Below are 14,781 nucleotides of genomic sequence, written 5' to 3'. Positions count from 1 at the left end.
GAGCATGTGATCAAAACTCCTAAGGAAAAGGGCGCAGAGTTGAATCATACGTACTACAAAATTAAAGTTTTCTCTGGAAATGTCCCTAAACCTAGTAATGAAGGAGACTATGAAACTTGGCATATTCAAATTAAGCAATTACTGCAGGATCCAGATCTCACCGCAGGTGCAAAAAAAAAGGAAATTAATTGAAAGTCTCCTTCTTCCAGCTTTAAATATTGTCTCTTACATAGATAAAAGCGCCACAGCAGAGCAGTGTTTAGAGGAACTGGAGAAGGCATATGGCAGTGTAACTAATGTAGAGGAATTATTTTTTCAATTTATTGAAACTTTCCAGAATGGCAAAGAAAAATCTTCAGACTATTTGAGAAGGCTTCAGGTCCTGTTACAGAAAGTCGTGGAGCGGGGAATTTTCTTTGGGTTCGCCCCAGACAGGCAATTACTACAACAGTTTGTACGTGGGTGCTGGGAGGAGACCCTGATTACCCAACTGCAATTGAGGGACTTATTAGAGAGCCAGTCGAAGAAACTGCCACAGTACTCGGAGCTGCTATTTAAAATCAGAACGATTCAGGAAGAAAGAAACATGAAAGAATCTAGGAGGATACGTCAGTTGGGAGTTACCCAGATTAAACCTGTAAGCAGGACTTACCTAGCAAATGACATAAGCATTGCTCAACATATGACACCAGAGGCAAGTGAGTTTAAGGTGGGATCTGAGTTGGGAACATTTTCAGGAGAAGAAGATAATGTTTTGCTCGCCCCATTGATCACTCATTGTAGAGCTGCCAATTCAGAAATAGTAAATAGCCCTGCTGCAAACAGCATGATGCGAAGAAACTCTTGGATAGAGAAGATGCCTCAAAAGGGAGGCATCATCCCAAGATACTTCATTTTGCTATAACTGTGGAGAGAATGGACACATGATGGGAGAATGCATCAATCCTGTAAATGCTGCTCTAGTCCAACAGAAATTGCGGGAAAAATTTGAAAAAAAAAATACCCAGCATTAGGCAGGTTTCAAATACTCCTTTAAACTAAAAAGGTGCTTTTGCGAGGGGCAGACAACGGCATCAAATGCAATTCAGATAAGTCCCAAAAGAAAAATATCCAGTGATCATATCCCACCATGTCATCTACCAGATGATGTTTTGAAACGCCTCGTGGGAAAGGTTTGTTCTGCAACCGCTTATTTGGATGGTGTGCAGTGCCCTTGCTTAGTGGACACTGGCTCTCAAGTGACGTGCATAACACAAACCTTCTATGAAGACTATTTATTACATCGGAAGCTATACCCTCTAGTAGACTTACTTTGTGGTACGGGTGCAGGAGGTCAACCTGTTCCTTATCTGGGGTATATTGAAGTTGAAGTACAGTTTCCCAAGGAGGCCTTTGGAAGTGGGAACAAATATTCTGTCCTTGCTCTAGTCTGTCCCGATCAAAAGAACAAACCCCTGCCTTTAATAGTGGGAACGAATATTCTCAGACATCTAATAAATGACTGTAAAGAACTGGCTGGCCCAAATTACCTTAAGGAGTTAGCCATGGACAAAAATTGGGTAACTACATATCAGACCTATGTTTCTCATCAAAGTTCCAATCAAAGAGTTACTAGGCCAATGATGGCTAGATTGACCAGCACCAGACCAATAGTGTTCGAAAGGGATGAAGCGAAGGAAGTGGAATGCATTCTGAGAATGCCCAGACATGGTCAGAGTTTGTCCATATTGCTTGAGGCTTCAGAAAATTATCTTCTACCTGGAGGCTTACTAGTACAACCTCAACTCATCCGAACTGGCAGTAAGTCGCACACAAAGGCTAGGGTGCTATTGAAGAATATATCAGATTGTAGCATCAGTTTGCCTCCTAGAAGGACATTGGGTGTAGGTGAGCCAGTCGATATAGTGAGGAAAATGAACGTTACAGGCTCGACCTATAAGGATAGTGCTAAACTAGAAGCTATTGGAGAGGGTAACATGGAGTCTGAGAAGATGTCGCTAGACTTCAGAGATTCTCCAATATCTGAAGAGTTTAAACAGCATATAGAAAAGAGAATTAATCAAGAGGCAAAAGGAGCATTTTCCTGTCATGACCTTGATATTGGATGTATTCCAGGAATAATGCATAAAATCACTAGGGATGTGCAGACAAAAAGTTTATGTTCATAAGTCGAAAAGGGGGGTCCATTTCGTTCAATATGGACATATGGAGAATTCCATAAGTTGAGTCTATGTCCATACGTGCACCGGTTCCCTAAATAAAATTTTAAACCCCTCACCCTCCTTAATCCCTCCCCCAAGACTTACCAAAATTCCCTGGTGGTCCAGCGGGGAGTCAGGAAGCCATTCCTCTATTCCTTTGCGAGGAGCACATGACGTCCGCGTCACGTCGGAGTGACGCGGCCGTCACGTGGTCCACCGCGGTTCCGCTCCCGGACCCCTCGTTGGACACAAACGGAACTTTTGGCCAGCTTGGGGGGGCCTCCTGACCCCCCCAAGCTGGCCAAAAGTTCCGTTTGTGTTCGTTTTCGCCTCATCACTTTTTTAAGTTAAAAAAAAAAAAAGTAGCGTTTTACATATAAGTTCAAAACGAATGCACACCCCTAAAAATCACCCTGTTGGATCCAACTCCATTCAAAGAGCGCACACGTCATGTATCCCCAGCTGACTTTGAGGATCTCAGGCAGCACCTGAAGGAGCTATTAGCCACAGGAGTGATTGAGGAGTCTGATAGCCCTTATGCTTCACATGTGGTATTGGTTAGAAAGAAAAATGGTACCTTGAGGATGGTTGTTGATTATCGTAAATTGAACAACATAACCAGAAAAGACTCCTATCCGTTGCCTCGAATTGAGGAGACATTCACTCTCCTATCAGGTAGCAAGTGGTTCTCAGTACTAGATCTCAAGAGTGGGTTCTATCAGATTGAGGTAGAAGAAATGGATAGGCCTAAAACTGCATTCACCACGCCCTTTGGAAACTGGCAATTTAAGAGAATGGCTCAAGGACTGACAAATGCTCCAGCAAGTTTTCAAAGAATGATAGAGAAAGTAATGACTGATATTAATCTACATTTAAAGTTACATTGTAAACCGGTATGATGTATGCATACTAATACCGGTATATAAAAGTTTTTAAATAAATAAATAAAATAAATACATGAAGTTGTGGCCTTCTTGGATGATCTTATAATATTCTCGGACACACTGGAAGAGCATGAGGACCGATTCATGAGGGTGTTACAATGACTGTTGAAATGCGGATTGAAGCTCTCTCCATCTAAATGTAAATTCTTTCAGAAGTCAGTGAAATATTTGGGTCATCATATCTCAGAGAAGGGGGTGCTCCCCGATGAAGAGAAGATTTCAGCCATTACTAAGTGGCCACAACCTAAAAACATTAGAGAGCTGCGATCTTTTCTAGGATTTGCGGGCTATTACCGAAGATTTGTGAATCAATACTCACGCTTGGTGAAGCCGCTCAGTAATCTGTTGGTGGGACTAACAAACAGTCGAAAGGATAGGAAAGAAGCCCGGATTCAAAGTCAGCAGCTATTGGGTACGCGGTGGACCTCAGAATGTCAGAAAGCATTCGAAATTATAAATGAAAAACTAACGGTTGCCCCTGTGTTGGCTTTCGCAAATTGGAAGCTACCTTATGTATTACACACTGATGCCAACACTACAGGGCTAGGCGCTGCACTTTACCAAATTCAAGAAGGAAAACTGCGAGTGATTTCATATGCCAGTCGTGGGCTCACTAAAAGTGAACGGAATTACCCTATCCACAAATTGGAATTTTTAGCCTTTAAATGGGCAGTTTGTGAAAAATGTCATGATTATCTATATGGTGCAGAGTTTAAAGTAGTGACAGATAATAACCCTCTGACGTAGATCCTGACGACTGCTAAACTGGATGCCACAGGTCATCGATGGTTAGCATCCCTCTCCCTGTACAACTTTGACATCGGTTACAAATCTGGTAAAGCCAATATAGATGCTGACGGGTTATCTAGGAGACCACATGATCCTGAAGAAGATGATGAAGAATTTTTGAAATATGAGGAGAGGGTTGCCAAGATGCTATCTCGTGTGAAGACAGATCAAGAAGGAATGGACACTCTATCTAAGGTAATATGTAAGGCGGCATTCCAGAAGCATGATGTCTCTATTTTGACACATATTTCAGAAGATTCGGGAGACTACGACACTCCCGTTACACCTCATTCTACTTCCAAGTTTGAGTGCAGCCCTGGTGCTTTGGTGGAAATCTTACCTGCAGGAGGAGATGCTGTCCCAGATGATTTTGATGACCCGGACCTGTGGCCTGGACAACCCACCCTACCTGGGTTTACCCTGGGTGACTGGAGAGTGTTCCAGAGGGAAGACCCATGTTTATCCCAAGTCATAATGATGCTGGAGAGAGGTGAGAAATTTGAAGATCGAGACAGGAATCGGGAGCATCCAGAATTGCGATTATTCTTCAGAGAATGGCAAAAACTATGTCTTCAAGAGGGGGTACTTTTCAGAAAAGTGATGAGGAGTGGAGGACCACACCAACAACTTGTGATTCCAAGAAAATATCGTCAGAGAGCTCTGGAGGGGGTACATGATGAAACTGGCCATCTGGGTTGTGAACGGACCTTGGACTTAGCACGTGCACGGTTTTATTGGCCGAGAATGGCACATGGGGTAGAGCAATGGGTGAAGACATGCGAAAGATGTGTGCGGAGAAAAGCTAGGGCAGAAAAAGTAGCCCCCTTGGTAAATATAAAAGCTTACGTCCCCCATGGAGCTAGTTTGCATTGATTTCCTCACCTTAGAGCCTGACGACAAGGATACACGAAATGTTTTGGTAGTCACGGATCACTTTACTAAGTATGCTCAGGCATATCCCACTAGAGATCAGACCGCAAGAACTGTTGCTGTTACCCTGTGGGAGAATTTCATCTGCCACTATGGATTTCCAAAACGACTCCATAGTGACCAAGGAGCCAATTTTGAATCTGAACTCATCTCAGAGCTATGTAGAATAGCAGGCACTAAATCCAGAACCACTCCATATCACCCTCGAGGAAATCCCGTAGAACGCTTCAATAGAACCTTAATAGAAATGTTGGGTACATTAGAGGACAAGCGTAAGGAACATTGGAGAAAATATGTTCGGCCACTAGTACATGCCTATAATTGTACTCGGAATGACAGTACTGGAATTTCTCCGTTTTTTCTCATGTTTGGAAGAGAACCTCAACTTCCAATAGACTTATGCTTCGGCATCAGTCCAGTGGGTCATAACGCTAAAACTCATCACCAATATGTACGAGAGTTACGTCAGAGGTTGAAGTATGCATAGGAACTGGCTACTCAGGAAGCTGAGAAACATCAACTAGCCAACAAACGCAGATGGGATGCGAAAGTAATGCCATCCTCAGTGGAAGAGGGTGATAGAGTATTGGTCAAGAATGTGAAGTTGAGGGGCAAGCACAAATTGGCTGATCGGTGGGAGTCTTCAGTGTATATTGTGGTAAAACAAATTGAAGGTATACCAGTCTATGTGGTAAAGCCAGAAACAGGGGATGGACCCGAAAGGACGTTACACAGGGATCTACTGCGCCCCTGTGGATTTATTTCTGGAAGAGAAGAGGCTGATATTCACTGTGAACCATTCAATAGTACCAAGCAATTGATGAAAAAGCAGAAGGAGGACGCTGAGGATAGTATGGATGGCTCTATCATGGAGAGCGGAAGTTCAGATCCAGCTGAACTGGAAGAGAATCCAATTACTGGTGAAATTCAGTCAAATGGAACATTAAATCCTAATGCGGAGGAGTTTCATCCAGAGTCATGGGAAGAGGATCCTGTGGAAGTTAGTATACCAATAAATCATAACAATTCATGCGATTTGAACAGCTCAGTCAATGAAGAACAGCGTGCATCCTCCTCGGGGAAGAAGAAAAGTCTTGATGAATCAATGACCAAAATAGGACTTCTACCGTTACCTCAAAGATCGCAGAGACCAAGGAGACTGCCTAGTAGATTCGATGACTTTGAAGTGCAATTGCCCAAGGGGTTGCACAGCCACAACATATTGAGACAGTCATATTCAAGGAATCCATTAGAGGCGTGTATATCCATGCAGCAACTAAGTAGTATGATGCAAGAGATATTGAGCAAACAAACAGAGTTAATATATAATCTGTGGACATAAATACCTGCCGGGGACGTCAGGTTTTAGGAGGGGACCATGTAACATACCTCTAGGAACTAGGGCAGAGAAATGTTGAATCATCATTGTGACATGAAAAGACTGACAATAGAGTGCTGTCTCTTTAAGAGCTGGGGGGGGGGGGGGAAAGGAGATTCAAAATTGGATTGTATTGAGCATGTGCAGCAGATCACTGCTACAGCCTGAACAGAGTTTCTGCCCTGCTCTGAACTAATAAATATCTGTTGCTGATTAAGGTTTGCTTTTCTGAAACCCTGCTGGGACGACTTGGGAGTAATTGAACTGTGCCCTGTCAAGATTTGAAGCTTTTCTTTCGGATAGAGGCTGCTGAATTGTGGATTTGATGGTTGAAGCAAAGAGCAGTACTGACGCCATCTTCAGCTCTAAATTCAAATGGACACACAGTAGGGTACAATCTGGGACTTTGCTTGTTCAGAGACTGCTTAAGGTCGGGTGCTATTATCACATGCTGATTCTGGTTGAAATACTTAACATGAGTTTATAACAAAGTTGAGTTTTCTCTTGTACTATATACATGTGTTTATATGAAAAATGCAGATGCTTAGGAAGTGAACAGATTTATTTCAGTCATTCATCCCAGTAAAGATAAAACTGTTACCCACTAGAGAGCGTGTGGATTCATTTCTGATACTGGGCTGGGAATCAAAGTGCAGGTTTCAGACACAAGGAGTCATAAAGAAATTTGAACTTCAAGGGTTACACAGAGGTCCTTCTTTATTCGCCGATGGCATTCGTGGGAGGACAACTTTCCATGTCCCACTTCCATGGGTTCATCGGGTAGAGACCGGGGGGTTCCCGACCTACCCTTGGGTGAGGGCGAATGTCGAGGGCGGCTGGACGGAGTTGCGGCATTAGATGTCGTCTGGGCTTCTTGGCAGTGCTCCTGATGGCGCCAGTCTATGCGGCCTGCCAAATCAATCAAGGCGTTTAAGGACCTCGGTATCTCTCGACCCGCAAGCTCGTCCTTAATTCAGGGACTCAGCCCCTGATTGAAAATGGTATGGAGGCACTCAGAGCCCCAGCCGAGCTCCGAGGAGAGGGCCGGAAAGTCGATGGCATATTCCGCCAATGTCCTCGAGCCTTGACGTAACTGCAGCAGTCTCAGGCCTGCCGAAACTTCTTGAGTTGGATCCCCGAAGTTTATTCGGAACAACTCCCAAAACTCCCTGAGGTTCCTTAGAACGGGATCGTCCCATTCCCACAGAGGGGAAGCCCATTCTAGGGCCTTCCCTTCAAGAAGAGCCAGGATAAAGGTGGTCTTGGTGGCGTCATCTGGAAAGAGAGCGGCCTGCAGGCGGAAGTGCATGTTGCACTGGTTCATAAAACCCCTGCAGGCCCGAGGTTCCCCGGAGAACCATGGCAGTGTGGGCAGGTGGATTACCGGCCAACCCCCAGAGGCCATAGGCGGGGAAGGCAGTGTATGATTCATGGGACCCAACGCATCAAAACGCTGGTTTAAACTCTGCACTGAGGAAACCAGGGCGTCCAGGGTTTTCTGCTGGTCCACCAGGCGCTGGGCCATTCCCAGAATGGCCTGGCGGGCGGATGCCTCTGCTGGGTCCTTGGACTTGGCAATCTGTTATGCTCAGGCTTGTGAACACTTGGCCGACGGGAGGATGGTATACCTTTCGGAGGATCCGTAGGTTCTCTCGTCGGGTGGCGAGGCAGAGCAGAAGACGGGACCAGCTGACCCTTGGCACTGGATGCGGAGGTGACTGCGGAGGCGGAGGAAGAGACGAGAAGAGGAGCTGTGTCTTCACCACTGGAAGCCTGTGGTCCCCCCAGGAGGAGCCCGTAGGGACCCAGACCGCTGGGACTTAGGTGTACCTTTGAGAGGTCGGGGTGTCGGTGCAAGGGCTGACTGGAGCTTCGCCCTGGAAGCCCGCGGTCCCCCCGGGAGGAGCCCGTAGGGACCCGGGCCGTGGGGACTTAGGCGGGCCATTGAAGACGGTAATCTTGCAGGAGTCCTAGGTCGAGTGCCAAAGGGTCGTCGCTCACCAGTCCGAGGTCGCACACTGAGGGATCACCACTTGCCAGTCCGAAGTCACACGCCAGAGAATCACCGCTCGCCAATCCGAAGTCACACACCAGAGAATCACTGTAAGCCAATCTGAAGTCAGGAACCGAGAACGTCAAGACGAAACAGGAACAAGATCCAAGGCTCAAGGAACTCACCGAAGCAAGCAGACTAGACAGTGCTGAAGGACGTTGCCAAGTCACTGAATGAGCAGAGGAAGCTTCCCTTTATACTTCCCCTGCCCAGGCTGATCAGGAGCAGGTGAAGCCATTTAAAGGGAGTAGGTCCCTATAAATCTGTAGAGGAGGCGCGGCCTCGTGCCTAAGGATGGTGGCGGCCATCTTGGATTTTCCCCCGCGGAGGATAGACGCCGCTGGACGCCACAAGGGGGGAACAGGATGGCTCCCCTTGCAGCGAGCAGCACCGGAGGCCGTGCGAGAGCGACGGCCCGAGTCAGAGCCCTCCCCCGGGGCTCCCGCGTAAAGGAACGCCACGGACAAGGTAGGGGGCCGTGGTTGTGGAGTGCCACGGCCGCGGAACACAACAAATCTGGCTTAGACCCTGGTGTTGGGCCAAGGCATTGGGACCATGCCTCCTAGGCCGAGGTCGCAGCGACCTACCACAGCCTAGGCCAAGGCCTTATCAGCAGATCCCCAGTGGACTAGGTAAATGGGGGCTGGGGGGCATCCTGGTCTCAGCATTTTTCCAGGTGGAAGAAATATATGATTATTTTATTTATTTTTAAATGAATTAAACATTAAACAAAATGAAATTTGTGGAGAAAACACCTCCTGAAAATGAAATTAGAAACAAAATATTTGTCATAGGGTTATGTTTAAGCTGTTGTCTTTGTTAGCACTGTCTATGGGCATGTTATGATCCGTGCCTTGAGATCGGCAGGTGCATCTGTGCTAGCAGTCCCAGGAGATCCAACTTCCCGGTTACAAGAGACTGGAAACCAGACCTTTGCTTGGCTGCTCCAGTCTTCCAGAGTAGTCTTCCAGAGGAGATTTGGCAGCTAAAGGATTATTTATTTATTTATTTATTTATTTATTTAACAGGTTTTTTTATACCGACCTTCATAGTAGATAACCATATCAGATTGGTTTACATTTTAACAAGGGTAAACTGAGGTAACAATTCTGGTAAACAATAGATAACAAAGGAAAAGGAATAAGTCAAAGTTACAATCAACAAGGAATGGAAACTTGGAAGCTTAAAACAAGCTGGAAGGAAGATAAAGGCAGGTAGAATAAATATAACGTGATACGAATAATTTAACGGGTTAGAGCTTATGCTTTAACCTGGAAATGCCAATGTCCATTGTTCAGGATGAAGTGTGTCAAAGGTCTTGTATGAAGTGAGGCTCGAAACTAATGATTATCAGGTGGATCTGGGAAGGCTTGGTGAAAGAGAAACCTTCCAGAAGCAGGTTAAGGCCCAGCTATTTCGGGAAGCCTTTGAAGTAATTTAGGATGCTGGCTTGTATTTTTAATGTGGTTTTATATGTGTATGTGTATGTTCTTTGTTTTTAATTTGTGTTTATTGTTTTGTAATCCACCCGGAACAGATGTCTGCATAGGGGCAGAATATAAATTATTGTAAATAAATAAATAATAATAAATAGCATTCATTTTATTGAGAGTATGTTTTAAAAATTATTTGTGGCTCATTAGTTTGAAAAAGTAAACAGGATACAACTGAATCCTGCCTAAAAGAACATTCACACTTGTACACACACACCCCGGAAAATGACAGCCCTTATACCCATATCCATAAAGGCAGTAATGTACACACAGTATGGCTGCCCAAATAAACTTAAATACTAAATATTACCAACCATACCCTCTTATTCCATGAGCAATCAAAGACACATATTACTATAAAAGGGCTTGAACGACCATCATACTAGGCTTCATCGTTAACCATGACACTTTAAGACTCTGTCTTCTTTATAATCATCGGTCATTGTGCGGATATATAACAAACAAACACAATTTTGTTGTTGTTTTTCATTTTGAAGCCAACTCCTGCCCTTTAAAAAAAAAAAAAATCCTATATGCCCTGGTTTCTCCTCCCAAACCTGCTTAAAGAAAATTCCCCCTCCCCATACCTACAATCTCCTTCCCCTGATTCCAGCCCCTTACCTCATCACAGGTCTATGGGGCTTCCAGGTGCAGGAGTGAACCCTGGTTTTTTCTGCCCTGCAGCTCCGGCTTTTCAAATTGAACATCGGTCGACCTAAGGCTCGCACCATTATGCTGTAGGGCAGATTCTGCCGGAGCTATGGGATTAGCCACTGGAGCTTTCCTTAACTGCATGTGGTGTGCAGGAGGAGGAGTGGGTTACATTTCATTGTGGGTTTCTCGTGTTTTTTTTTTATTATTTCATTTTCTTGTTTATTTTATTTTGGATAAATTAAACCATGTAAAACGACAAACAAAAAAATAATAAAATGAAAAGAAAAAAATATTTTAAGTGCACCTCCTTACCCTCTACAAGTAAGACCAAAACCATTTCACTTCCTATGCAAAACTATTTGTTTCTGATTGCTTTTCTCAGAGCCCTCTTCACTTCTGTACTTCTCAGGCAGTAGATGATAGGGTTCAGCAGGGGCGTTAGAGTGCAATAGAGCACAGATGCAATACTCTCAATCTCCAATGGGTAACCTGATGTAGGTCCTATATAGTTGAAATTGGCAGTCCCATAGAACAAGGTAACGACTATGAGGTGTGAAGAGCACGTGGAAAAGGCTTTCCACCTCCCCTCAGCGGAGCGGATTTTCAGGATGGTGGAGATGATGTGAACGTAGGAGATGACAATAAATAAGAAGGGACAAAACCCCAAAAAAACACTGATGACATACAATAACAATTTACTAATGTAGGTGTCAGTGCAAGCCACCTTCAAGAGTGGAGGCACATCACAGAAGAAGTGGTTGACTTTACGGACACCACAAAAAGGCAGGTTGGAGGTCATGAGGGTGTGCAACACTGAGTTCAGGAACCCGCTGACCCATGTTCCGGCAGCCAGCTGCCAACAAAACCTCTGGTTCATAATGACTGAGTACCGCAGTGGGTTGCATATGGCGGCATAACGATCATAGGCCATGACTGCCAAGAGGAGACACTCCACTCCACCCAAGGACACAAAGAAATACAGCTGTGCAAGACATCTGTAAAACGAAATGGTGGTTTTCCCTGACAGACTGTTACCCAGCATGCTGGGGACCGACGTGGAAGAGTAGCAAATGTCTACGAGGGATAAGTTGCTAAGGAAGAAATACATGGGCGTGTGGAGGTGAGCATCGGTCCTTACGATGGAAAATATGGTGAGGTTTCCCAGCAGAATCAGGAGATAAATGAGTAGAAAGAAGAAGGAAATGATGATCTGTCCTTCAGGAAATCCAAGCAGAATGAAATCTTTTCCAGCATTGGTCTGGTTGTCTTGTTCCATTTTCTCAGCCTAGGCCACCTGTAAGAAATGGGACAATGAGAAATGAATTCAGATGCAAAGGATTTTTTGCTCATATATTAATGAAATTATGGAACATTTTGATAATGGACTTGCTGATGGTCTACTACACTAATGGGTAAATATACCAGTTTTTCCAGGAAAATACATACATATCTTTTCTCATGCATACAGTCAGCATTATGCACAGAAATGGCTTCAGAAATTATCATCTTTATCATTTTTTGCTGCTACAGGTTCATGCAGCTGCCCCTGCAGAAGTTTTCAAGAACAGAGAGCCATGTCTTGATCCCATAGCTGGCTTTGTCTGGTAGACCATGCAGGAGACCTCAGCGGACAGATGTACAGGCAGCAGCCACATTAGCCTGGGTAGCTATTTAGATTATTACAATATTTTGTGGCTAGGCATGGGAAGGGAGGAGTGTTAGATATGAGCTAAAAGGGGGATTTTTCCTCTTCATCTCCCCAAGATGGTAGAATATGAGGAAGATAGCAAAAACAAACTGTCTTTGATAAGAAGGAGAGATCTTAGAAGCAGGCATGCTCTATAGTTGGCCACTGGAAAGGATATATCCTTGCACTGTGAACAGAAATAACTGGACAAACTAGATGGCGTGGTTCTTCTTTTTCTGCCCTCTTCTTTTATTACATATGAATTGACAGCTAGTATCTATCTAAGATGAACAGTTCAGGTCCTGTATGAAATGTTTGCTTGATGCACCATCTGTGCATTCCGTGAGGCTTAGCATAATCATGAGAAAAACGATGTTTTGCTGTGTCGGACCTTTTGCTAAGTCGGACTTTTTGCAGGGTTCTCTCTGAAGAAAACCCTGCCTTAAAACTTTATAAAAGGCTCTAAAAACACATCTATTTGGAATATTTTTTTCTCAGAGTGAGTTTTAACAGTCTTGAATCCTGGCAAGATGTTGATAAGAGGATATGTGTAAAAACTTTAGTTTCAGGGTTGATGAAGCTTGGTCGTTTTTGAAGTATGTGATTTTATTTGTACATTTTTGTGAGCGTCATTACTGTAAGCCACTTAGAATTTTAGATAATGTGACATAGAAATGTTTAACTAAATAAATCACTAAATAGACAAGCGCTGAAATTAGATGAATGTGGGTGGCCAGTGCTGGATTTTGACACAAGCTACAGAAGCTACAGTTTAGAGTTTCAGATTAAGAGGGTCCTCCAATTACATTTCAGGTTTTACATTTTTTGGTAGTGCTATGAAGTCTCAAACTTAATATAGCTTAGGTCCTTCTTTGTATGGCAGATGGAAGCTGTTTTGTACTGGACTGTCTCCCCACAACACTCAAATGAGTTACATGGGGAAAAGTGGGAAATCCACATATTCATATGCTCTAAACTAGAAGACAAAGCGTGTTGGTATGGGGCTAGTCAGCAAGATGACACGGAAAGGAGCAATATCTGGAAACCTTTGCACAAATGCTTACAGTCTGGGTAATAAAATCCCCAACTTGCAACCCTAGTGGAGGAAGAGTTTAGATATCGTTACCTTCGCAGACACATGATATAATTAAACAGAATTAAATACCTACTGTACCTGAATGTAACTCACCTTGAGCTACCAATGAAAAAGGCCTGATCTAAATCTAAATACAATAAAAAAATAATATTGAAAAATGAGCCCCATGATTTTAAACACACTAGGAAGGTTAGGGTTAGACTTTATATATTGAAGGGTAACATTAAGGCAACGGAAATGTGGGGTGATATGGAAAGGGGAGGAGGTATTACAATTTATCTTAGAAATAGGAAATAAACTTCCAGCTACACTGGTGTGATATAGAGACCTCCAGCACAGGCAGAAGAGTTGGATGCAGATTTACTGGAAGACATTCATAAGATTGTAATGAAGGGGAGGTATTACAGCTGGGAGATCTTAGTCTGTCAGATGTTGCTTGGAATATTCCTACTGCAGAAATGGATATTAGAAACAGTTAATACATGCTACTGATTACTTTTGCCTGTTGAATTGTATTAATCCATCCAATAAAAGAGGTATACCAGTTTCTAGGAGCTTGTACTTAAAAAAACGACTGTTAAATAGAGAGGGAAGAGGAGATCAAGTGTTTCATTTTTTGCTGCAGTAGGGACTTCTCTATCACTGGAAGAAATACAGAAAGCAATAGGGAAGAGCAGGTGGGGTGAGGGATTTTGGAGCATTAGGGTGAAAGCTATTGAGAAAGGGTATAAAGTTGACACTTTTAGTCAATATTTCTTCAATATAGGGTTGGAGGAGAACCACAGACAGGTGGCAGAGGTCCATGTAATAAAAGGCATAAATAACAAAGCATTTACAGAAGAGAGCCAAGAAACCTGAAAATGAACAAAATGAGCCAGATGGGATCATTCCAAGGATATTAAAGGAGCTTCCGAAGGTTCTGGTTGCTGCACTGGGTTTACCGTTCAATCATGCTATAGAAGCAGGCATTGTACCTCTTCAGAAAGGTGGAAAGAAGGAAGGAGGCTAGCCATTGCAAGCCAATCAGTTTGACCTCAGTGCTAGGTAAACCAATGCTGTTATTCCTATGGGAAAGGATAGTGAAGTATCTGGAATTGAGCAGATTACAGGATCCAAGACAGCACGGTTTTACCAAAAGGAGATCATGTCAACAAAATCTAAATAGTTTCTTTGTCTGAGTGACAAAAGAGGTGAATGGGGGATTGGAAAGTGATGGATATGGTATACATATGGATAGCTTTTAGTAAATGTATTAACACTGGAGGGTCATGAATAAATTGAGCAGCCTGGTGATGGGTACTAAATTGGTAAACTGAGCTAGCAACTAGTTGAATGATTGCCATGAAATTAACCTCTACCTTCTGTCTAAGATGGAGGGGTATCAGCAGGGATTAGTTCTAGGTTTATATTACAGAGGGATATTAGGGATAATTTGCTTGCAGATAATACTAAGATATATAATGAGATGGACTCTCCAGATACTGTGAAGAAATGAGGCCTGATCTAAGAAAACTTAGACTGATTAAGAATTTGGCAAATATAATTTAATGCAAATT

At 43.6% G+C, this 14,781-nt stretch overlaps 1 protein-coding gene across 1 annotated transcript; it reads right to left on the bottom strand.

Annotated features, from left to right (window-relative positions):
* Positions 1–10,797: 10,797 nt before the first annotated feature.
* LOC115081056 (olfactory receptor 5V1-like) lies at positions 10,798–11,718 on the bottom strand. The gene has a single exon (XM_029585570.1). The coding sequence runs from the start codon at positions 11,716–11,718 to the stop codon at positions 10,798–10,800; it is 921 nt and encodes a 306-aa protein (XP_029441430.1).
* Positions 11,719–14,781: the final 3,063 nt, after the last annotated feature.

This window comes from Rhinatrema bivittatum, chromosome 19 (assembly GCF_901001135.1).
Source record: "Rhinatrema bivittatum chromosome 19, aRhiBiv1.1, whole genome shotgun sequence".
In the NCBI taxonomy this organism is placed as follows: domain Eukaryota; kingdom Metazoa; phylum Chordata; class Amphibia; order Gymnophiona; family Rhinatrematidae; genus Rhinatrema; species Rhinatrema bivittatum.
This window is presented reverse-complemented; position numbering and strand designations above follow the sequence as displayed.

Excerpts from the sequence above, each read along its gene's own strand:
- LOC115081056 (XM_029585570.1), bottom strand. The coding sequence starts at position 11,718 with ATGGAACAAGACAACCAGACCAATGCTGGAAAAGATTTCATTCTGCTT.